At 41.9% G+C, this 22,222-nt stretch overlaps 1 protein-coding gene across 1 annotated transcript in view; it reads right to left on the bottom strand.

The window, feature by feature from the left end:
• The window catches only part of LOC101873589 (ankyrin-2), a 263,057-nt gene that overhangs the window by 71,442 nt on the left and 169,393 nt on the right, over nucleotides 1–22,222 (bottom strand). Inside the window, exons 11-22 of the mRNA XM_034064591.1 lie at nucleotides 20,101–20,298; nucleotides 15,855–15,953; nucleotides 15,593–15,691; nucleotides 12,988–13,086; nucleotides 12,179–12,376; nucleotides 9,722–9,820; nucleotides 9,157–9,255; nucleotides 8,052–8,249; nucleotides 6,476–6,574; nucleotides 6,270–6,368; nucleotides 3,428–3,526; nucleotides 1,245–1,343 (exon numbers count right to left, since the gene is read on the bottom strand). Coding sequence (XP_033920482.1) covers nucleotides 1,245–1,343; nucleotides 3,428–3,526; nucleotides 6,270–6,368; nucleotides 6,476–6,574; nucleotides 8,052–8,249; nucleotides 9,157–9,255; nucleotides 9,722–9,820; nucleotides 12,179–12,376; nucleotides 12,988–13,086; nucleotides 15,593–15,691; nucleotides 15,855–15,953; nucleotides 20,101–20,298 — 1,485 coding nt within the window. The remainder of the gene's footprint in view (nucleotides 1–1,244; nucleotides 1,344–3,427; nucleotides 3,527–6,269; nucleotides 6,369–6,475; nucleotides 6,575–8,051; nucleotides 8,250–9,156; nucleotides 9,256–9,721; nucleotides 9,821–12,178; nucleotides 12,377–12,987; nucleotides 13,087–15,592; nucleotides 15,692–15,854; nucleotides 15,954–20,100; nucleotides 20,299–22,222) is intronic.

The raw sequence follows: 22,222 nt of genomic DNA, 5'->3' as shown, positions 1-22,222 counted from the left end.
CTGGCATTTCTTGTCCAAACCTGACTCAGTCTGATCTTTGCAGGTCATTAATAAATTATGGCTCACTCTATTTGTAACCTTATGCCGTGTTACTTTTATTCCATCTTCCTCTGCTCCTATCAGTGGGCCTGCTGTCAGCATATGACAAATCCAGAAGTATTTTCCCGTTTCTTTACCTTTGGAAGACACTTTGGATTTCTTCCTTTCCTCTAACCCTCTCCTCAATCGAACAGTGGCATCTTCCAAGTAATTTGTGGCTTTTTACAGCTTCAAGTTCCTAAGTGACAGCTAGATTTTACACGTTTTCTATACTGTTCATCTCCTTTGCATTAAAAAAACCCAAACAACACAAGCCAATATGACTTTAAAATAGTGTTTCAAGACAAAATGAGGTAATGAAAATTTAAATTAAAATTAATGTCTTAAATTATACATTCTTTCTAAATGTTCTCCCTTCCTACCTGCTAGAACACTTCTAGATGGGAGGTAAAAGTCCAAGAGGATAAAACCTTCCCCTCCCAGGGTGTCAGAATATATCCTTTTTCCTGGTTTAAAGTGACAGAACCACCTTGCTGTTGTTCAGCACAGGCTATTCACAAGCCCTAAAGTCAAAATACAGACTATTAAGAATGTGGAGGACTGAGAGGACTGAGCACATAAGGAAAGATTCTTTTGTATTTTGGAAGAACAGTATCTACTTGAACTGAAATGGACTTGAATAACACGATCGATGTGATTCAGAGCCATCTAGTGAGCACCATTAAGCTTGGCATGAGTCCACCACTGGTACACCCCAAATGCTAAAATTTGCTGTGGTGTGCTACAATGGTTGAGCCTCAGTAGGTGTTGAAGTGTAGAAACATAAAGAGAAAATGAAAAGGAGACATGAAAAGAGAAACAGAGAAACAGGACAGGACTTAAATGACAATTCACAAACTTCTGGAAAGTCTGGGTTTGCAGCTGAGACCATACCCAGAAAAAGGTTTTACTCTGCTTTTGAGTAGTTCTCCATCTGTATGCACACCAATTCTGTTACCTAGCTCAGTGAAGACTGTTGTGTTGCACTGCTTAAAAGATACACTGAAAATATGAGAGCACTTTTGCAAGAATCCAACAAAAAGGGAAGGGGAGGAGGGCTAAAACCAGAAAACAAAACAAAAAAGGACAGAGTTACACAGAGAGCCTGAAGGACGAAGAGAAAGACAACATTCTGAATAGAGACATTTGAATTCTTCTCAACTCACAGTTGTGGTGGTAGTAATCTCCTCCGTTACAACCTTCAGCGTATCGACCACTGAGATATATCCCAGCCGCCTTGCAATAGCTAAGGCAGTGTTACCATTCTGGAGAGAGAAGAGAGAAGGGGGGAGAGAGAGCACAGTGAGAGGGAGGACTGTGAATTGAACCAATGAGCTCACTCTCAACACTGCATGAGCCAGCATTTCCATCCAAAACAAGGCACAGCCTAGAAAAATCACTGGTTTTAAATCGTTACATCTGACTGTCTTTGTAACTTCCTTAAGACTGTAACCCTGATCGCCATGGCAACACAACACACATCTGCCTGCTATGCTAAATAAACCCCCACTATGGTTTAACCCTTTAGTGCTCAAATTTCACTATACACATCATGTCTAGTTTGCAGAAGTTTGTTTTATTTTGCAAAAATGGCTTCACATCAGAAGTACTCTAACTACAAACAAAAAAAGAAAATATTACAGTTTCACTTCCAGTTGAAACTGTTAAGTCTTTATCAGGTACAATCCTCTCTTTGGGGAATAGAAGATTACAACTGTACTGTCAGCATACACTTCTATTCCTCCCTACCATAAAAACACATGTCCAACAAAAGTACAAAAAAGCTAATCATTTAACAGACTCAAACCCAACCTATTTAAGATTTGGGGTGGGAAATGAAAGTCCATCTAAATAAACTTACTTGCCACTTAAACGTCCATGGTAACAGATGTGCCATTCATCAAATGGAAATTAAAATGATAATTTAGTACATGCTTAAGCCTATTTATCTCCATTTCATCACCTGGTCCCTCTGTCACGTAACCTTGACAATGGAGGAAGGGACATGTTCCTTAATTCTTTATTAAAAGCTCTATACAGAATTGTTTTACGTTGTTTTGCACTGAATAAAAGACAACATGCTGGCCTACCAGGAGAACCATGGAAAGCCACTATGCTGCTCTTTACACTGAAATGATTTCTTTTGTGATACTACCACACAGTGCGCTGGGTATCAGCCTCAGGGCTTCTCTCTGCTTCATTACTGGCTTTAGTTATCGATAACTTAGGTTACTCTAGCTCAGGAACCCTGAAGCAACACACCATTTGTGGATTAGCGGCACAAAATTAATAGATTAGCATCTTCACAGCACAAATACTTTGACTGCTACTGTCACTTGCACATTAACTGCTCCTATCCCACTTTCATATCCCCTTACAAGGTGTCTTCTCTCTAATCTCAAACTAGAGGCTGCTGTGTGTGGACAAGGACAGATCTAGTACCTGAGACAAAATGCAAATGGTGCAGTGAACATATGCTTGAGGCTCTGCTAAAATCTGGGTTACATTGGGCATAACAGCCCCAACATGAGGACTGAAAGTGAGTAAGACTATCAATTGAATATGTCCAACAATACCTACAGCTCCAGAAGCTAACTACAATGGTTTCTTGCATGGCGATCTGGTGCATAAACTGCTATTTTAGATAACTTCACAGATGATTAGTCGATGTGATCATTCCAAGACCAAACAGGGTACCAGGGCTGATTTAAGCATGCACAATGTATGTACATGGAAACCCGATCCATTTGTGGGAATGACATGTGTTTTGGCCATTCTGGCTGCATTTTAAAGGGTACCCAATTAGAGGTGACTAGTAACAACATCAGCATGAAATAGGACAGTTGCATTCATGCTGACTGCAGAGCAAGAGCTGCACCAGAGGTTACGGATGGTCTTTGAAGAGGCATTAACATCAGTGAACTCAGTAAGAACCTGAAACAGATCCAGTAGATAGAAGGAGAGAAATTTGGGGCTAAACCTTCAAAAAAGCCCAGGTTCTGATTCCCCCTTAATTCTTCTGGAAAAATCATTATTGAGATACTAATTTACAGATGTGTAAGGCAGAGGCCAACTGAGCAAGCACAGCAGAGGCAGCTGTGTCCATCCTGACCCTGCAGCTCAGAAACCAGCTTCCCTGCCTCACTTTTAAGCTTAGGGCACAGTGAGTGAGATCTGATCAGAACTATCTTAAAATGATAAGGAGAAGAAGAGGAAGTTACATTTACACATCTGACAACCAGCTGTATGAGGAATACTTTCACCATAACAAATGCTAAGACCTAAAAAGAGAAAGCAAAGTGAAGAACTGTCCAGGGAAACAAGTTCCCACTGCGACTTCACAACTTACAGTGGTGATGGCATTGGGCTTGGCCCCATGCTGGAGAAGGACGTTGATGATGTGAGTGTGGCCTTGTTGAGCAGCTTGGTGAAGAGGGGTGTACCCGTTCTGTTGTCCACAGTGGTTATGAAAAGCAGAAATGAAAGAACAACAGCCACCAGTAATTAGATTAAACACTTCCCCTTGCTTGCTTCCAGTCTTTTTGAGGTATTTCAGGAAGAAATTATGCCATCAATCAACCAAAGGATAATAAATCTTCACTGCTAATAACATTTCTTCTCCAGATTAATGAAAATATACAGGAAGAAAACACTTTTATTCACAAATCATTTTTCATCTCACAATATAAACAGTTTCTGGAAAGACAGATAATTCCCTCATTTCCTAAATCAGAGGGAGAAACAATAAGGAACAGTAAAGTTCAAGTGGCACACAAAAGACATAGGGTCACAGCTGAGGCAGAGAACAGGCTTCTTACTCTCACATATTAGTGCCCTACAGAAGCCCCAGGGTTTGCCTTTAAAGTATTTGAGTCGATTTAAAAAACATATAATTTTTAACAGCAATGATTTGAGTCTATTTGCTTTTAAAAGGCTAACAACACATACCTATTACTAATGTCAATTAAATTTACCTTTGCTTTGCCTTCAAAAGGCTGGAACAAGCAGTAATTACACTTAAAAACATGTACACAATGTCTGTATTAATAAACACTCTTATCTTCATATACTTATCTGCTCCAGTGATTCATTCTAAGGTGATAAAACAGAAAGTTAACTAAAGTGTACTTCAGACAGTGTATCTGAGATGGCATTTTGTGTGAGTCCAGTCAGTTTATTTACAAAATGATTTGCAATTGGCTTTGCAAGCAAGCAGAGAATAAACTGGAAGAAAACACTGAGTTGATCTCACTGTACACTTACGTAAAGCCTATGGGCAGCCTCTGACAAACACACTCTGAGAGTTCTCTTGCAAACAAACAGATGCCAGGAATGTTTTGTGCTACTCATTAAATAGTGATAGTTCAGGGCTGTTACAGTTCTTGTTTTTATGCTTGCATGGACTATTAGGAAACTGAAGGAGGATTTTACGGTAGGTTGTAGCACAAAGAAAATTCACCATCTTTACTTAAATATTAGTACAGTCCTTCAAAAACAGAATTCAGCCACATTATTTTTCACTGGAGATGCACAAAGCATCACGCAGCCTTTCTCTACTCTAGTTAAAGACTAAGCTGCAACAGGGGTTACTTATTTTTTAACATGCCTATCCTAAATCCAGTCATGATGGATTTTCTCTTTAAACTCAGTCCACAGTACTAGCTGACAGATTGCCAGTGTTTTTATTGCTCCCTGGGTGTGGGATTTTGGAGAACCACTGCCTCACACATATACAAAGTTGCTGACATTACTGAAATGATTCTAAATAAGTGAAATACATGGGGAAATAGCCTCAGAATCTGGCCCAATGGCCCCTTAGAGAGTGAGATCTAATACTAAAGGCGCTGTCCCTTCAGTTAGCCTCCAAATACTTAAGCTGAATGCCTTGGCAGCTATCATTTGGATCCTGTTAGCATTTGCTTTATAGATTATCAGCTGTTTTTTCTAGTACTATTGCCTGTTCTTTTGGAATCCCTGGGTTTTGTCCATTAGTTTGGGGTGATATCACCAGGGGAGGGCCAGCAGCTTTTATTTATTTACTTCGCTCTTTCTTACCACAATAAGATGTGACAAGTAAAAAAGTCTACTTGTACATTACTACTACTACAGTACTTGTACATTACTACTACTACAGTACTTGTACAGGGCTACTTTGGGAAACAAATCCACCTCAGAGGTCACAGCTGGAGACAGCAGCTGGTCAGAGGGACCAGCAGATCACAAGCCTGCAATTTGCATTGAATCTTACTACTAAGTATGTCACCAGAAGTATTAATGGGCTTCTTCAGATTGATCCCAAAACATTCAATCTGAAACTAGAAGTGACTGCCTCAAGTCTGCTTTAATTAAGCTGAAGCTCTGCAGCTCCGGAGTTAGCTTCCACTTTCTGGTAAGGGTGATGTGATGGTATCTGGGATGCAATATGCTGTCGCTGTCACCAGAACCTCTATGTGTACACTCAGAAGATAGACAATTTTTGCTACAAAATGCATCACATTCAGCTGTTGGTGTTCAACTGCTGAAGTCAGCAGGTTTTGTTCAGACCTTGGCTATAGGGTCCAACTTGTCAGTAACAGTGTGCCCAGATATCCCACAAAAAACAAACAAAAAACCAAACAAAAAACCCCCGAACAAACAAAAAACAACAAAAAACCACAAAACCAAACCACACACACACAAAAAAACCCCAAAACAGACAAAAAAACACAAAACACCCCCACCAAAGCTGCATTCTCACATCACAGCTGCTTCCTCTCCCAGAGTTACACCACCCACACACTGAGCAGTGGTAATCCTTCCCACTCTTTTCCCAGCAGTTTGGAGAGAACCTGGCGTCACCCTCAAAGAGTCTGAACTGTTACTTACTGGTTTGGCAGCACACAGGTGTAAGCCATGTGTAAAGGAAATCAGAAACAAGCTCACACTTCTTAGTTTCCAAATACAAAGACAAATAAACAATGAAACTGATTTTCTATCTCCTTTTTTCATACTCCCAAAGAGTTAACTGACTTTTTTGCTGTGAGCACTACTGGATGAGATGTAGCCGAGTGTTCTGCTACAATCACCACTCACCACATGCTGATACCTACCATGCAATAATTACAGTTTCCTAGTGAAAAGGTATGTATTCCCAGCGCTCTGTTACCAGGTTCGTAATAAAGAGCAAAAGCAAACAATGAAAAATTCTTTACCTTTGTTTTAGCATTGACATTTGCTCCCTGCTTGAGAAGAAAATTCACCATTTTGATGTTTCCATAGTGACATGCCACAATTAAAGGTGTATAACCAAGCTAAAATAAGAGAACAAATGAATAAAACTGCAAGCTCAGTGGAACATTCCTTTTACAAAGGTAGCATCCTTTGGCACACTGAAGACAGCAGCCACTTCATGATTTACCTTTGTCTGAGCATCTTGGTTTGCACCATGTTTTGTGAGTATTTCAGCTACGTTCACTTTATCCTCTTGAGCTGCAAGGTGTAAGGATGTCAGTCCAGTCTGGAGGTGGAATATACAAAAAAGAATAAAAACTTAAACTAAAAATAAGAATAAAGTATATTTTACATGAGGAAAGAAATCTAGATTTTCCCACCCTCTCATCTTTAAAACATAAAGAGATCCTAACTATAGCTTCCAAGTACGGGTGGTTTGTTGTTTCTTTAACAAAGTAGGGTTGATGTTTCTCCTGTAACTACATCACCATAATCACAGAGTAAAACTTTCAGTCATCAGTGATTATGCTTGGATTTTATACAATAATGTCACTTGGGAGGCTGAGGAGCTCATTAATACATTAGGGAAGCACATTCACTTCCCACTCCTCAGACAGGAAAGGGAAACTTAAGCACAGGCACAAGTCAGAGAGAAGAAAATAACTCCTAAAGTCAATCCCACTCAAAGATGCCAAGGGAATGAACACAGCTTTAACTAAAAGCTCACTGTTATCACGCAGTGAACAAGGCAGGGAACACATTCTGTAAGAGAAATGTAAATCACCTTCTTTCTCATTAGTTAGGTAGCGTAACACAGTGAGAGACTTGAACCTATTTTGACTTGTATGAACAACAGCTGCAGACTTCTGACCTTAAGTAAGATTTACATACATGCCAGGATGAACCTAGTGACTTATAAATATCTACAGTAATGTGGTCTTTTCTGAGGAATTTGTTTTCTATGAGAAAAACTGTCATGTACAATCATAAAAAATTGAAAAGAAAATAAATGGGAAAGGTTCTCCATAGGACTTTTCTCCCTTGCTACTGTGCTAATCATGTTATTTTGTTATTTACCAGATACTGTCAATTTCTTCCACTTGGAAAGAAGGCTGAACAGTAAATGCATGAGGAAAAAGCACCTTGCAAAAGTACTCAACTATTTTAGACTGCAGCTCTCCGGTATCTTATATACATTCTTAAATTTGGGGGTTGGAATTAGATGATCTTTAAGGTCCCTTCAACCAAAACCATTCTGTGAATGCATGAAATCTACCCACGGTCCCACAAAGTCCACAATTTTACATTCTTCTTCCTTTGCATCTAATGTAAAATTTCAGGAATATATGAAAACCACTTGAGGGACAGACAGCAAGGTTGCAGTACCACAGCAATACTGCAGTTCTGCCTTCCTGAAGGTTCAGAAACCCTTTTCTCTTGGTCTGCCTTTCCTCTTCTAACCTCTGTACCAGAGAAAGGTGTTGCATCACTTTCCTCTGGTCATGGCAAATAGCTGCAGCTCCTCCTGTGTGTTTCCCAGTGCAGCTATTACACAGTAGGAGCTAACTGGTGAATCCATCTGCCAGTCCTAGAGATCCTCTTCTCACTTTTACTGTTCACCCACCTGTGGTCACTTCTGCACTCACAAATACCTACATAAGGATGTGAAGCTGAGGATTTCCAACAAGCTGACAAAATTCCTACACTGCACTTTGCATCTTACAATACAGTCCCATGCACAGTACTTTGTCTCCAGTTTGTACCTTTGTTGCCACATGGATATTGGATCCTTTCTCCAACAGCAAGGTCACCATGTCAGTGTGACCTTCTTGGGAAGCCAGATGAAGCGGGGTGACACCCTGCTTGGTCAAAATGTTGGTCTCAGCCCCATAGTTCAACAGAGTGGTTGCTATCTGCATCTGATTCTTCTTGGCAGCAATATGCAGAGGGGTGTATCCGTTCTAGCACCAGTCAGGGAATAAAATGAGAATGAAGTTAACACCACAATAGCCACACAACCTAAGAAGCCAGACACCACAGAATAGTACTCTTATGTTGCCCATTATTATAGAGATGAGAATTCATTATATTTTCAAGGCAAGACATGTCCCATATAGCCCTGCTATGGCATTGCTTTCTCCACCTGATATTTTCAGCACCTAAACCAGAACAAAGCCAGCCCTTGCTCTGTTCAGCTGATACTTCAAACAACCCCGAGTTCGGCACCTACATTTTGAGTAACTTATGTTGTAAATGTTCACTTTTGACTGATGAGCAACATTCTCCGTGATGGGCGCACACTCTTCGCTGAATTATGCTTTTTCAGAGCATGTGGGTAGAGGTGTGTTTCCATATGGAGTTTTGATGTGTGTCAGTCAGCTAGGAACAGCAAGAGGGAGGGAGGAATGGGATTTTTTGGATCAAATTAACTACTTGGCTGGGTTGTATGGGACTTGGAGAAACCTGGTTTAGTGGAAGGTTTCCCTGCCTGTGGCAGGGGGTTAGAAATAGAGGTTTTCAAGGTCCCTTCCAACCCAAACCAATCTGTGATTCTATGATTTAGACAAAGCAGGATGGTATTGATGGATCTTTCTGGCAACTTTCCCACTTTTAACTGCTTAATAGCAGGCTTTGTGTGGAATGCTCCGAGCCACAGCAGACACCCCTCGGAGGTGTTTGCTTGGCAGGTCTGTGCACTTTACAATGGGATCTTTACCAAGCTAACCTACTGATACTGCCGCTTGTGTCTTCCCCCATGCACCACACCGGACACCGCAGCCCTGGGGGGAGCATTGAGCCGAGCAGCCGCTGTTGTCCCGGTGGGTGAGCGCTCGGCTGCCCCCAGCCTGCCGTCGAGGACGCACTCACCTTGGCGGTGGCGTGCGGCGAGGCGCCCCTCTCCAGCAGCAGCAGCGCCACCTTCTGGTTGTCGTAGTGCGCCGCGACGTGCAGGGGTGTGAGGCCGTTCTGTAAGGGGGTTACGGCGTTAGGGGGAATGGGGATGGGGTGTGGGGGGTGTTACAGAGCCGTTAGTTCCTGAGAGGACCGGGAAAGGGGGAGCGGAGGGGCGTCAGTGAGGGAGAAGCAGTGAAGTGGGGTGAATGTGGGACGTGGGTCTCCCCAGAGCTAAGCAATTCCCACAGCATCAGAGCTGGTGAATTACCCCCCCCCCCCCAGTTTTTCCATTAGGATTTTGAGAGTTTGGGCAGCTCAATGGAACCGGCACTTCCTGAGCCACAGAGATGTGTCCACCTTCCTGCCAGGGATCCCACACGCTCTGTTTTCACAACCTAACCCTTTAGGGAATGTGACCCTCACACACAAAGCCAAGGCCAGCACACCCTCTCCTGTGTGCGTGTTTCACACAGTTCTTCCCAAAGGAGAATGGGAAATGCTGATGATACTTTACTTGTCTTTCATTTCTCATTACTACCTTGCCAGCTGAGTCAGGAGAGGCACGACGCTGCAGCAGAAGCTTTGCCACTTCCAGGCTCCCGTATTTGGCTGCCACATGCAAAGGTGTGAATCCCTTCTGAAAAATTCCAGGAGATAAAGAAGAGATGCTTGTGTTAAAGGTCAGGTTGACATGTCTCTTTTAGACTATGAAGACTAAGCACTTATTATTCCTCTATTCCTACCTCAAAGAATCAATAGCTGTACCTAGAAAGAGCATCATCTCTTGAAAGCATATTAAGAAGTATAAAACAGAAGAAAACAGTTTCCATGTATTATTCTTCTCTACATATATGCAGTCAGGCTGGCAGACATTTTCTCTGATACAGATTCTACTAGCAACATGCACTCTGTTGTTTGCTGTGTGTGGGCAACAAAGGCACTTGTTCAAATATCTACTCCAAACCAGATGCACTTTTTAGGTTCACACGATGACAGCTTCAGAAAGAATTTCCTGTATCGCCTATTGCCAGCAACAATGAACTTTGTTCAGAAACCATCTGAATTCAGTAAGAAATGCTCCAAACTTTGTATTTCGCCTTTAGAGGAAGTAAAATCATTTGCATTTGGACCTTTGTATCCATACAGTCACCAAGTTCTGCTGCAGTCCCTAAACTGCAGCTAAACCTGACTCAATGGCAGTGTTTTTGGCAACATCAATCATTGCCTTTTAAAGAGTCCTTTTCTATTTGTTTTAATAATGGTTGTCACTACAGCACAGGTAGAAGGTCTATGTCAAAACATGCTCTTTGTCTGTTCTTTTAATTTAAAAAGCAAACAAAAAACCCCAAACCCAACATGTTCATAAGGAAAATTCCCAGAGGCAAGACAGTAGGTGGCAGACTAAACTGCTGCCCTAACAGGAATTCCAAGGAACTACAATGACCCATTTTCCTGACACATAAGTGATATGTAAAGTTATTATTTTTATTATCATTACAGATATGGACCTATTGGAGGAGCCCAGAGGAGGGCCACAAAACTGCTCTAAGGGCTGGAGTATGTCTCCTGCGAAGACCAGCAGAGAGAGCTGGGCTTGTTCAGAATGGAGAAGACTCCCGGGATACCTTAGAGCAGCTTCCAGTGCCTGAAGAGGCTGACAAGAAAGCTGGAGAGGGACTTTGTACAAGGTTATGCAGGGTAGCACAAAGGGTAATGCCTTTGAACTGACAGAGAGGAGATTCAGATTGGACATTAGGAAGAAGTTATTCCCTGTGAGGGGGATGAGGCACTGGCACAGGCTGCAGAGAGAAGATGTGGCTGTCCCATCGCTGGGTAGGATGGGGCCTGGAGCAACCTGCTCTAGTGGAAGGTGTCCCTGCCCATGGTAGGGGCTGGAACTGGATGGTCTTCAAGGTCCCTTCCAACCCAAACCAGTCTATGGTTCTGTGATGAACATCTTATTCCATTAATCCCACCTCAAAACACTTTATGTCTGGAATCTCAAACATTCCTAGTTCATGAATTTGCAGATGTTTGCAGAGAGATTTCTCTAGTGGGCTACATCTTCCTCTATTCATAATTATGAAATGCTCCTGAAGTCCTAAAGCATTTACCACAAAGCAATATGGGAAATAAGGAAACTAGTGTATTTTTAGCCATTCTAATGTGATTTAACAGTTGGATAAAAGGAGAACAGCACACATTCCCACTGCTCAGAAATGTTTTAGCTCCAGCTGTAAAACTGGGTGTACTTTTTCAAGACCTAAAACAATAGTGAGAATTAAATGAGTCTCAATCACATGTCTTGGCACATAGTTCTGCTCACAGCTCCCTATTTTCTTACGTGTTCATCACATTGTTAGGAATGTATTGGTAGGCATTTTTTGCTAGTAGAACCTTAACAGTTCTGCAGACTTGTTTCTTTATAACCCCAGACAAAATGGCCTGTTGTGTCATATGACACCCCATTTATAGAAGCACTGGAGATAGATTCAGCATTAGCTGTGGCTGGACAGATGCTGACTCCTATGTTTCAGGAACATTCCTTTCAGCTAGCAAGACCAGAATTATTTTACTATTTAATTAAACAAGGTATTGAAGAATAAACAGGCCCATTCATCAAAATGAAACAAAAAAAACAACTATTAGGATGATAACAGTCTTCTTTTTTAAAGATTTTGTCTGAAAAAGCCCTACTTGTAACACAAAGGGAAAGAGAGAAGCAAGGTATTTGTGTACATTTTAAACCTGCTGGGGCCATATATTTGTCATGATCTACATTTGGCTCCACTGGGAACCAAATTCCCAGCTTCAGAAGACAGCAAAATGTGAAAAGCTGAGTCCCTTCTGATTTATTACTTCAGTCTAAAGGTCACTTCAGGATCACTGTTAAATAAGAATAAAATAAAGGACCCAAACACATTCAACTTCTCAGTGTGAAAGTGCATGAAACAGGCATATGCTGTGCTACTGGCATACAAACATCTTGTCTTACTTTGGTGGACATGGAGTGCGAGGCACCTGCCTCCAGGAGAACAGATGCAACATCAACTTGTCCCTCTCTGGCAGAGATATGCAGTGGAGTGTAGCCATTAGTAGTTGCAGCATCAGGGTGGGCCATGTGCTGCAGCAGAAGCTGGACGATCTCTGTCTTTCCCAAGCGAGAAGCAATGTGCAGTGGAGTCTGTTCTTCCTACAACTCAAATCGAGTAGATAATTAGCACAGGTAGAACCACCCTGGCCACAGTATTCCTGTTTATCCTACAGATCTAGCTATGCATCTGTCTGGCAAAAATCATAGGAAGTAATGGCCCCAACTGACCACAGGATAATCCATACCTTGTAACATCATGCTAAACAACAAACTATGGCATGAGAGCTCTTGCTCAGAGGCTGGCTGGGCATCAGTCTGCTTGTGAGAGGTGATAATCGATAGCCTTTGCTTGTGGCAGGGGGGACTTGGTGTGTTTTGTGTTATTTTTAGCTTTTTTCCTTCACCTACTAAACTGTCTTTATCTCAACCCAAGAGATTTTCTTGTTTTCACCCTTCAGTTCTATCCCACATCCCCCAGTAAGTAAATGGCTGAGCACAGCTGAGCTGCTGGTAGGGTCAGCCCACCACATGCATTCTCTTTGGAAGATTTATGCATGAACAGGTTAGAACTGTTTCTAGATGTGCTAAATACTGAATCAACAGATTAAATAATAAATGAATCAAAATTGCTCCTCCCTAGCTGCTCTGCTCCAGTGATGTTTCTGAGTATGAGAAAGCCACAAAAACCCACATTTAAGCAGAACACCTACCCTGGCTCGGGCATCGACCAGAGCCCCATTTCTTAGGAGACAGCGAACAACTTCCACCTGCCCAGCACGTGCTGCCATGTGCAATGCAGTTTCTCCACGCTGCAGGAAAGCAAACACGTTTCAGTGTTCTAAACCTCCATGATGAAACAGAACAGAGCATACATTCCCCCCACGTCAACGCATGCAGAGACCTGCCCTTCCACCACCTGGCTTCTGACCCTGGCTTATGGAAACTCTGCCATATAGATTGCCCAGTCACACGTGTTCCTCAGCTGTAACAGTGCATCAGCTTGTGTGCTGTGCAGGAGAGTATATGGAGCCTGTCTCTCTCCAGGGATTTGCGAGGCATGTGAGCCTCAAGATGGAAGGGGATATTTCTCCAGATGGTCTCTTCCTGCACACTGTGGAGCTGGAAGCATTAAAAAGCCTTGCAATAGCTTTGCACAACTGAGCCAGCATATGGAATGTGTAATATCTGTGCTCAGCAGCACGGCTCTGCCCGCAGGCTATAGAAAGCATCTTGTTTGGAAAAGCATGGAAAGCCTTTTGTAGCCCACAGAATTTGGAGGAGAATATGACATTTTGCAAAGCTGACCAGAGTGATGTGGGATTTCAGATCAGGATAACGATGGCTACAGGATGATGCACATTCACAGCATTTACTTCTTGTGCAGCTTTGCAAAGCAAATCTGAAATTGAGTATTTCTTGACAATGGAGTTTCTATCTTAACTGCACTGTCCAACATTCTCCAGGGTCACTAAAGCAGACTAAAATAGTCCCTGTGCAGCTGGTACATTAGGCAGCGGGACAGTTCTACAATGAGAAGCTTTGCATTAATCTATATGTTATGACATAACATCCCTGGCAGTGTTCAAGGCCAGGCTGGACAGGACTTGGACCACCCTGGTCTAGTGAAGGTGTCCTTGCCCATGGCAGGAAGACTGGAACTAGATGAACTTTAAGCTCCCTTCCAACACAAAGCAGGCTGTGATTCTATGACAAACACACCAGGATCAACCACTTCTTAGTGTTAATTGCTCCTTCTCCTTACTCTAGATCTATTTTAAGGCTTTTACCCCTAGGACTACCAAGTTAAACTGCAGTTGGCAAAATGAACACCCTGGTGTGTTCATTTCTTGACTGGTTGAGATTGTTTGCAGCAGAATCAGCAATCATGTCTTCTTATCCTTCATCTACATGTAGGAAAAGAAGCAGCCTGAGCTTGCCTACTAGTATGAATTGCTAATTTAAGCAAATCCTCTTCACCAGGAGTTGATTTATCTTGTCATTTGAAAATTAACATTGTATTAACAGTTGTGATTATTCAGAAGGCAACACAAAAATCCCACAGCCCTAGCTACAAATAGAGAATGTCATTCATATAAATTTTATTACCTGAAGAATGATATGTTTAAAATGTGAATAAGGTTTACATGTCACACACTCTAAAGGAAACATTTCTGTAAAGAGCCTTTTGTACTTGAGTTTTTGGAAACAGTTAGCAATCCAATTGGGAACTCCAGCTTACCAAGTAAAAACCAAGACCCCTGTGTAGAGTAAGTTGTAACGTGTTAAACTGTGCATACAGATGTCCGGTAACACAATACTTTTAACTGCTTACAAGATGATTCCCAGTTGGCTTTCACATCATCAATAACATTTTTATATAAAGATTATTACAAAGTATGAAAGCAATAAGAGACTTTGTCAAGGAAAGTCCATTCAAAGGATTCAAGCAAACATCTCATTGTGCTCAACATCTTTCCATATTAGATATTTCTAATTGAGAAAAACAAGTCCACTACCTGGATTACTAGATTTTTGTTGGCTTGTGTTTGGGAACACTTATCTATAACCTTCCTGTCTGGTAAAAAGCTGCTGCCAAAGGACAGGTGGCCATAAGTTGAGCATTTGTTTATAGTGACAAATTTGAACAGTAAGATACCTGTGAACTACAGCTCAGAAAACCATCATGCTCTTCTAGTTGTTGTTATTCTTGGTAACCAGGCTATTTTTGGTGTTCAAACACTGATTTCTACAATAAGTCAGATTCCACATTTTGTGTTACCTCCCAAAGGTGACATTCGCTAGATTTAAGCATGCTCTTTCACAAGGCATCACTTCCTGGGGAATCCTGTGTGAGAGGAACATCTTGAATTTCAAGTTTTTATTTTTTGCTTAATTGTTAGAGTTTAACCATCTTATACCTTTTCACTGATACAAATGATGCAATTTCATGGCAGCCAGTGAAGCTATGCAAGTAGAAATTAGAGCCATTTAGGCTTAAATTTAATCTTTCAGAATGGAGACACAGTCTTCCCCATGCCTTGGATTATATAATTTTGTGGTATATTTGATGAGCTTTGCCTGTTTCTAAGGGAAACTCTGCCTACTCAAGAAGAATACATGAAGCCACAGATGGCATATAATGCATAGACAATTACCATTTCCCCAGCTTCACTAAAGGTGCTGGAATAATTTGTCCTAAATGAAACAAAGTCATAGGGAATCATTAAAATGTGACCTTTGGTTGAGGTATATGGTAGGCCAAACCCTTTTTGGAGGAGGTATTGCACAGATGATTCTAGTCAAAAGCATACTCACAATGTTAGTGACATCAGGAGAGGCTCCATTCTGCAGCAGAAGGAGGACTATGTTCAAGTGGCCCATAAATGCAGCCACATGTATTGGTGTGAGGCCAGACTGCGAAACAAAGCAAGAGCAATTTTACTCCTCTGCATGGGCATAGGGAAGGGGCTTCTTTGTTTAACTAAAACATAAGTGAGGCATGACAGGAGAGAGAAAAAATGAAGCAAAAAAGGGAGAGAGAAGGAATGTTTCTTCAGGACATGAAACATTTTTCTACCTCTGTTATAGCCTGGATTGAAGCCCCATATTTCACCAGGAGTTCCATGACTTTGATGCGATTTTTCTTGCAGGCAATGTGCAGTGGAGTAAAACCATTCTGTGCAAAAGACAGTCATGTTAGTCAAAAACATGCAGCTACGCTTTCCACACAGCTCCATGCTGGCGCACTGGGAGCAGACGTGTTAGAGTACCAGAAGCATTTGTTCTTTAAGCACAACAGGTTATGAATTACAGACATTCCCCAGTAATCTGGGGCAGAAAAAAGCAGCAGTGCTGCTTTCTTCTAAGGCAATGGAGAGAAACTGAATTTCCACCTCCAAAAACCAAACACAGACATGCCTGTTCTCACTTCCTACTATGTACGTGGTTCTGAAGGCTGAGCACATGTAGATGTGCGGATGACTTAAAGTGGTTCCCAAGTTTGCCTAACACAAGTAACATCTAAAAAATTACAGTGATCAATTTGAATCGTTTAGTGTCTTTGGATATGTACAGAGCATATTCCATACCTCGCCAGGAAAGGGACAGAGTACTTCTGGATTGCACCTTACTTTGCCATTTTAGAATATCTTGTAATCCAAGCACCTTATGTATTGATTTTTACATTTATGCACGCATTTACAGTACACTGTTCTCATGTTTGTGTGTGTGTGTGCACATTCTGTGAGGTAACTTAAATAAATGATCACTCTTTCAGCCATGGTTTCACAATACAAAGTGCTCACTCTTGAAGTACCTGTGCCCCCTCTTCCTTTATTCCTGCCCTGCTGAGTCATGAAGCAAGGGTGCAGTCCTTATCCGGATTTAACAATAAATGGGGCAGAGGCAGGAACGAATGAGGAAAGGAACATAGAATCATAGAACAGTTAGGGTTGGAAAGGACCTTAAGATCATCCAGTTCCAACCCCCTGCCATGGGCAGGGACACCTCACACTAAACCATCTCACCCAAGGCTTCATCCAGGTTGGATGAACACTGCCAGGGATGGAGCATTCACAACTTCCCTGGGCAACCCATTCCAGTACCTCACCACCCTAACAGGAAAGAATTTCTTCCTTATATCCAATCTAAACTTCCCCTGTTGAAGTTTCAATCAGTTACCCCTTGTCCTGTCACTACAGACGCTAATGAACAGTCCCTCTCCAGCAGCCCTATAAGCCCTCCTTCAGATACTGGAAGGCTGCTATGAGGTCTCCACGCAGCCTTCTCTTCTCCAGGCTGAACAGCCCCAACTTTCTCAGCCTGTCTTCATACAGGAGGTGCTCCAGTCCCTGATCATCCTTGTGGCCTCCTCTGGACTTGTTCCAACAGTTCCATGTCCTTTTTATGTTGAGGACACCAGAACTGCACACAATGCTCCAAGTGAGGTCTCACGAGAGCAGAGTAGAGGGGCAGGATCACCTCCTTTGACCTGCTGGTCACGCTCCTTTTGATGCAGCCCAGGATACGGTTGCTTTCTGGGCTGTAAGCACACACTGAAGCTGGCTCATGTTCATTTTCTCATTGACCAACACCCCCAAGTCCTTCTCCTTGGGCTGCTCTGAATCTCTTCTCTGCCCAACCTGTAGCTGTGCCTGGGATTGCTCTGACCCAGGTGTAGGACCTTGCACTTGGCATGGTTAAACTTCATGAGGTTGGCATCAGCCCACCTCACAAGTGTGTCAAGGTCCCTCTGGATGGCATTCCTTCCCTCCAGCATAACAACAGAACCACACAGCTTGGTGTCATCAGCAAACTTGCTGAGGGAGCACTCAATCCCACTGTCCATGGCATCGACAAAGATATTAAACAAGACCGGTCCCAACACCGATCCCTGAGGGACACCACTCGTTACTGGTCTCCAGCCGGACATTGAACCGTTGACCACAACTCTTTGCATGCAGCCATCCAGCCAGTTCTTTATCCACCAAGTGCTCCACCTATCAAACTGATGTCTCTCCAATTTAGAGACAAGGATGTCATGTGGGACAGTGTCGAATGCTTTGCACAAGTCCAGGTAGATGATGTCAACTGCTCCACCCCTGTCCATCAGTTCTGTAGCCCCGTCATAGAAGGCCACCAAATTGATCAGGCAGGATTTCCCCTTACACATCTTAAATCAAGAGTGCAGCCTAGTATTTTGTATTGTGAGACAAGAATTTTAGTACTGTGCTTGCCACCAGTACACACTCATATATCTGGAGATGCTTACTCAGCAAGACTGGAGCCCAAATCAAAGTAATAACTTCATACTCTATACTGCAATAGAGGCTTTGACTTGAAGCTTTTTCTACGTGCTATTATAGTTAATGCGGGTTAAGCATGTGCCTAAAGCTAAACAAATACATTATTCACCACATATGAACATCTTAGTAAAAAGCACATGTAACATTTTGGATAATGCTGCAAAACTGCTGTATTTTTCTGATGAAAAGGATCAGTGTTGCTACACAATCAGCTAGCAATAAACAACACTCATCAGTGAAATCTTAGCTTGTGGGAAGGCAAAGGTGACAGATTATTCTGCAGTCAGTTTCTGTTAAGGGAAATGTTAATTACTGGTTGATTTGGAAGTGCTTTAAAGCAGATACAAATTGGAAAAGCTAAGAACTCATAATGCTTGTATCCTCAAACCATTCTGCAAACATTAACAATATTGTTTTTATACCTAGCTGAAAATGAATTATTTGTAAGATTTATTCCATTCCAGGACTCTAATGAATATTATTACTACTATTAGCCTTCTACAATTTCTAAAGAAGGCATTAAAAACATTGGCTCTTTTACCTCCTGCACAATAGCTCTCAATATATTTCGTAGGGACTGTTACAGTTTTAGAAGTTTCCATTTTTCCACTTTACTGCCTGAGCTGATTTCATTTCACTACTTCTACTTAAGTGAGGAACAGCTTGTTCGGGGACAGGAGAAGGCAGAAAAAACCCATATCACTAACAGAAATTATGAGCATCGTTTAATATATTAAAAACTATAAACAAACCAGAGGTGACAAGTCCCTTATGTGAAACAGGGGAGGGGGAGAAAACAGTCTGGAGGAAAGAGAGCCTGAGGGTGTTCTCCTTTCATTTCAGGTGTTTCTCAGGGAGGAAGGGAGGGGAGGGATGGAACAGGGGGTGTATTTCTGGTTGTGGAAGAAAAGAAAGACATGGGGGCTAGCATACAATGCGTGTGCAGGGGTAGCTGAGGAAAGTACAGCTAAAGATAATGAGAAGACTGGCAAGAAAAACAAGGAAGGATGAAAACAACATTGAAAAAGGTCAAGTGAACATGATACTGAGAGAGACACAACAAGAAAAGGTAAGAAAAGGAAGGATCTGTGGGTATAGACAGGCAAAGAAAAACAAGAGGGCAGAAGAAAATTGTGTCAACATATAAAGTCAGTTCCAAGGAAGTAAAGGAAGTAAGGGACAGGAGGAGCCTTCTCAGGAAAACACAGGGTCATACTTAAGGCAAGAAGCTGGGGAAGACATCAGAGCAGTGGAAGTTCTGTGGAGGCACTAAATCCTCAGGCAGTAGCAGACTTCTTGCCATGCACAAGTATCTCAAGTGTTCAGTCTATTTCTTCCCCACCCTCCCCGAGTGTAATATAACTTTCATCCAGCTAACATAGAGACTTCCCATTAGTGAAAATTGTCTGTGTTTGGACAGATTAAAGACACCTGAAAGCTTTAGATGTTTCTGAAACCAAATAGGATGTTTTTCTCCCAGTTAGGGGACAGGGGTATGATCAGTGAGTGAAAGGAATCATACTTGTTTTCCTGTCAGCATCAGAAGAACTTGTTTTTGGAATAGAAGAAAAGTAGCACCTAATAGAAGGGAATCTCATCATTTGATAAATGCAGAAATATTAGCTTTTTATATTTTCTCTATGCCAATTAAATTACTGATTTGGGTGAAAGCTTAGAAATTATTTGTGTATCCTATCACATAGTATGGAAAACCAAAACACTAAGGCAGTGAAATACCAATGCCTATGTTAGCAGCAACTAGAAATGGCTCTGTTTTTAGGAACTCTATAAAACTGCCAGGCCTCACACTACAGCCACTTCTCATGGGACGTGGTCCCTGACTAGGCTTAGGTTACAAGATATAATAGTGGCAACCAGCAGGTGTGAGAATCTCTGTTGTAACTGCAACTATTTGAGGTTGTTGGGAGTTTGCTGACAATTCTAACTTCGCTTTAGTGGTAAGAGCTACTCATCTGCTCTGGAAAACTTTGTTACACAACAAAGATGGGACAGGTTTACCAGGGCACGAGCATTGGGATTTGCTCTCTTGTCCAGAAGGAGTTTGGTGACACGATAGTGGCCACAGTGTGCAGCCACATGGAGGGCAGTCAGGTAATCCAGTGTGACATCGTCCACAGGAGCTTTGTGCTGCAGGAGGTGTTTGACGCACTCCACGTGGTCCCCCTGGGCAGCCATGTGAAGGGGAGAGAGTCCATTCTGTGGCAAAAGGAAACAGAACAGTAACTTCCAGTAACTCTCACTTAGATCGTGGCACATATTAGAAGGATGCCATTATGAGTCTGCAGAATCCCCTGTAACCAAACCAGAGACACATCTCAACAGACTGGAAGAAAAGCTGAAAATAAAGCTATAGCCACCCTTTCATTCCAGTAGATACAGACAAATTTAGAGGAACATTATATAATTAACTTAAAATCTGAATTTAATCAAAGCAGAGGAATCTAAGGGCCTTGCCTCATGATTTAATAAAACATACCTTGACCTTTAAAGACAGTTTTAGGGATACTCAACACTAAGACATAGATTCCACACTAATTAGAGAAAAAGCTCCTACTTACCTATCGTGTTTACTAAGGAGCTCTTTCTTTTTTTTTTCCTTCAAGTGTACAATGAAAAAACTAATTATATTAAAAAACCCAACCCTGAACTGCTTGGAAATGATATTTTCAACCACCACCATAGTTGGACCTTTTATTCAAACCATAACACTTGAAGGGCAGTGGAAACAGAATGTTTATAGCCCTGCATGGCCTTAATACATCTTTTTGTAACTATGGAAGTCTATGGAAGGTAAACAATTAAAAGGTAAGAGAATTGTTGTTACTAATATGTAACAATAGTTTTAATATTTGCATATTTACCTGTCTCCAGTTTGTAACCATCTGTTTGAGTTGGAGGAAGTTGCATTTAAATCCAATTTCATTTGACATGCAATAAGGTACATAAAAATTACTGCACACCTGAAGATAGACTGTAACATATAGGCTTGAACAGGTAACTGACTTGGTGTGCTCAAACTGACTCTTTGAGCAAAAACTCAAACACTGATTCAAACAGGTGTGCTCACTTCGAAGGAGAGAATTATTCACTAGCCCAATTCTGCTCAATCCTCAACACAGTGGGTAGGTCCACATGCTGCCACGGTAATGCTGGCAGTTTGTCCTCACCAGCAGCATCTGCTTTTGAATGGCAACATCTGGGGATCCTGCCTAGAGCGTGCACAATACGTGTGGCAGGGTCTATTCTTCCGAACCTCACTACCTCTCAGTGAAGTGAACATGCTGACACATGAAGTTCACCTTCCACCAAAGGAATCAGTGAAATGATGAAGAATCTTTCCCTTACAATTCCCATCTCCCTGTGGATCCCTCCTGCATAAAGAGATGACATAGGCTACTTGGTGCTATTAAGGATGAATAGCTTGAGCACATGCTTATTTGATAGGCTTGCAACCCAGTAATAACACCTCCTGAAGATTACCAAGAGAACTATCCTGAGGATCCAATAAGGGTAACTATGGATCAGAATCCACTAATTGCCCTTGTTTGAGCAATAGGATGAAGGAGTGGGGCCCAGTAAACAGTACAACAGTCTTAAAGTGTTACTTAAATTGTTTAGCCCTCCTGATCTTCCAGGGGACCACAAGCATGTCAATGCAATAGTCTATTCCAACTAATGATAACAGCTGTCTTTGTCAGGCACTCTGAAGTGCTGCTCAGTGTGGTTCCCTATAACCCTACAAGTATCTTCTACTCATTAGTTCGACTAAAGGGACAGCATTTGTAGGAAACGTTAATCTTAGACATCCGCTTTTCAGAAACCAGTAAGAACATACTAAAATAGTTTTCCAAGTCTGAAATAGTCTATGAAAACCATTAGGAGAAGCCAAAGGTCCTAGTTAGCTTAGAGGAAAGACTGGAAATCTATACCAGGAACTGTCCACCAGGAGTGACTGACCCGCCTTTCTCATCTAAGAGAAAAAGCTCTTAGGAAGCAATAAGAGCAAAGTGCTTGCCGTAGCACTGTATACCATGTGTTTAGTATGATGTTACAGAGAGGGGCAAAGAAGTGTATAACGTTTCACATATTTGGAAAGGATAGTCCCTAATTATGTAACAAA

Source organism: Melopsittacus undulatus, chromosome 7 (genome assembly GCF_012275295.1).
Source record: "Melopsittacus undulatus isolate bMelUnd1 chromosome 7, bMelUnd1.mat.Z, whole genome shotgun sequence".
NCBI lineage: Eukaryota > Metazoa > Chordata > Aves > Psittaciformes > Psittaculidae > Melopsittacus > Melopsittacus undulatus.
Note: the sequence above shows the minus strand (reverse complement) of the source record. Positions and strands in the feature narration are given on the sequence as shown.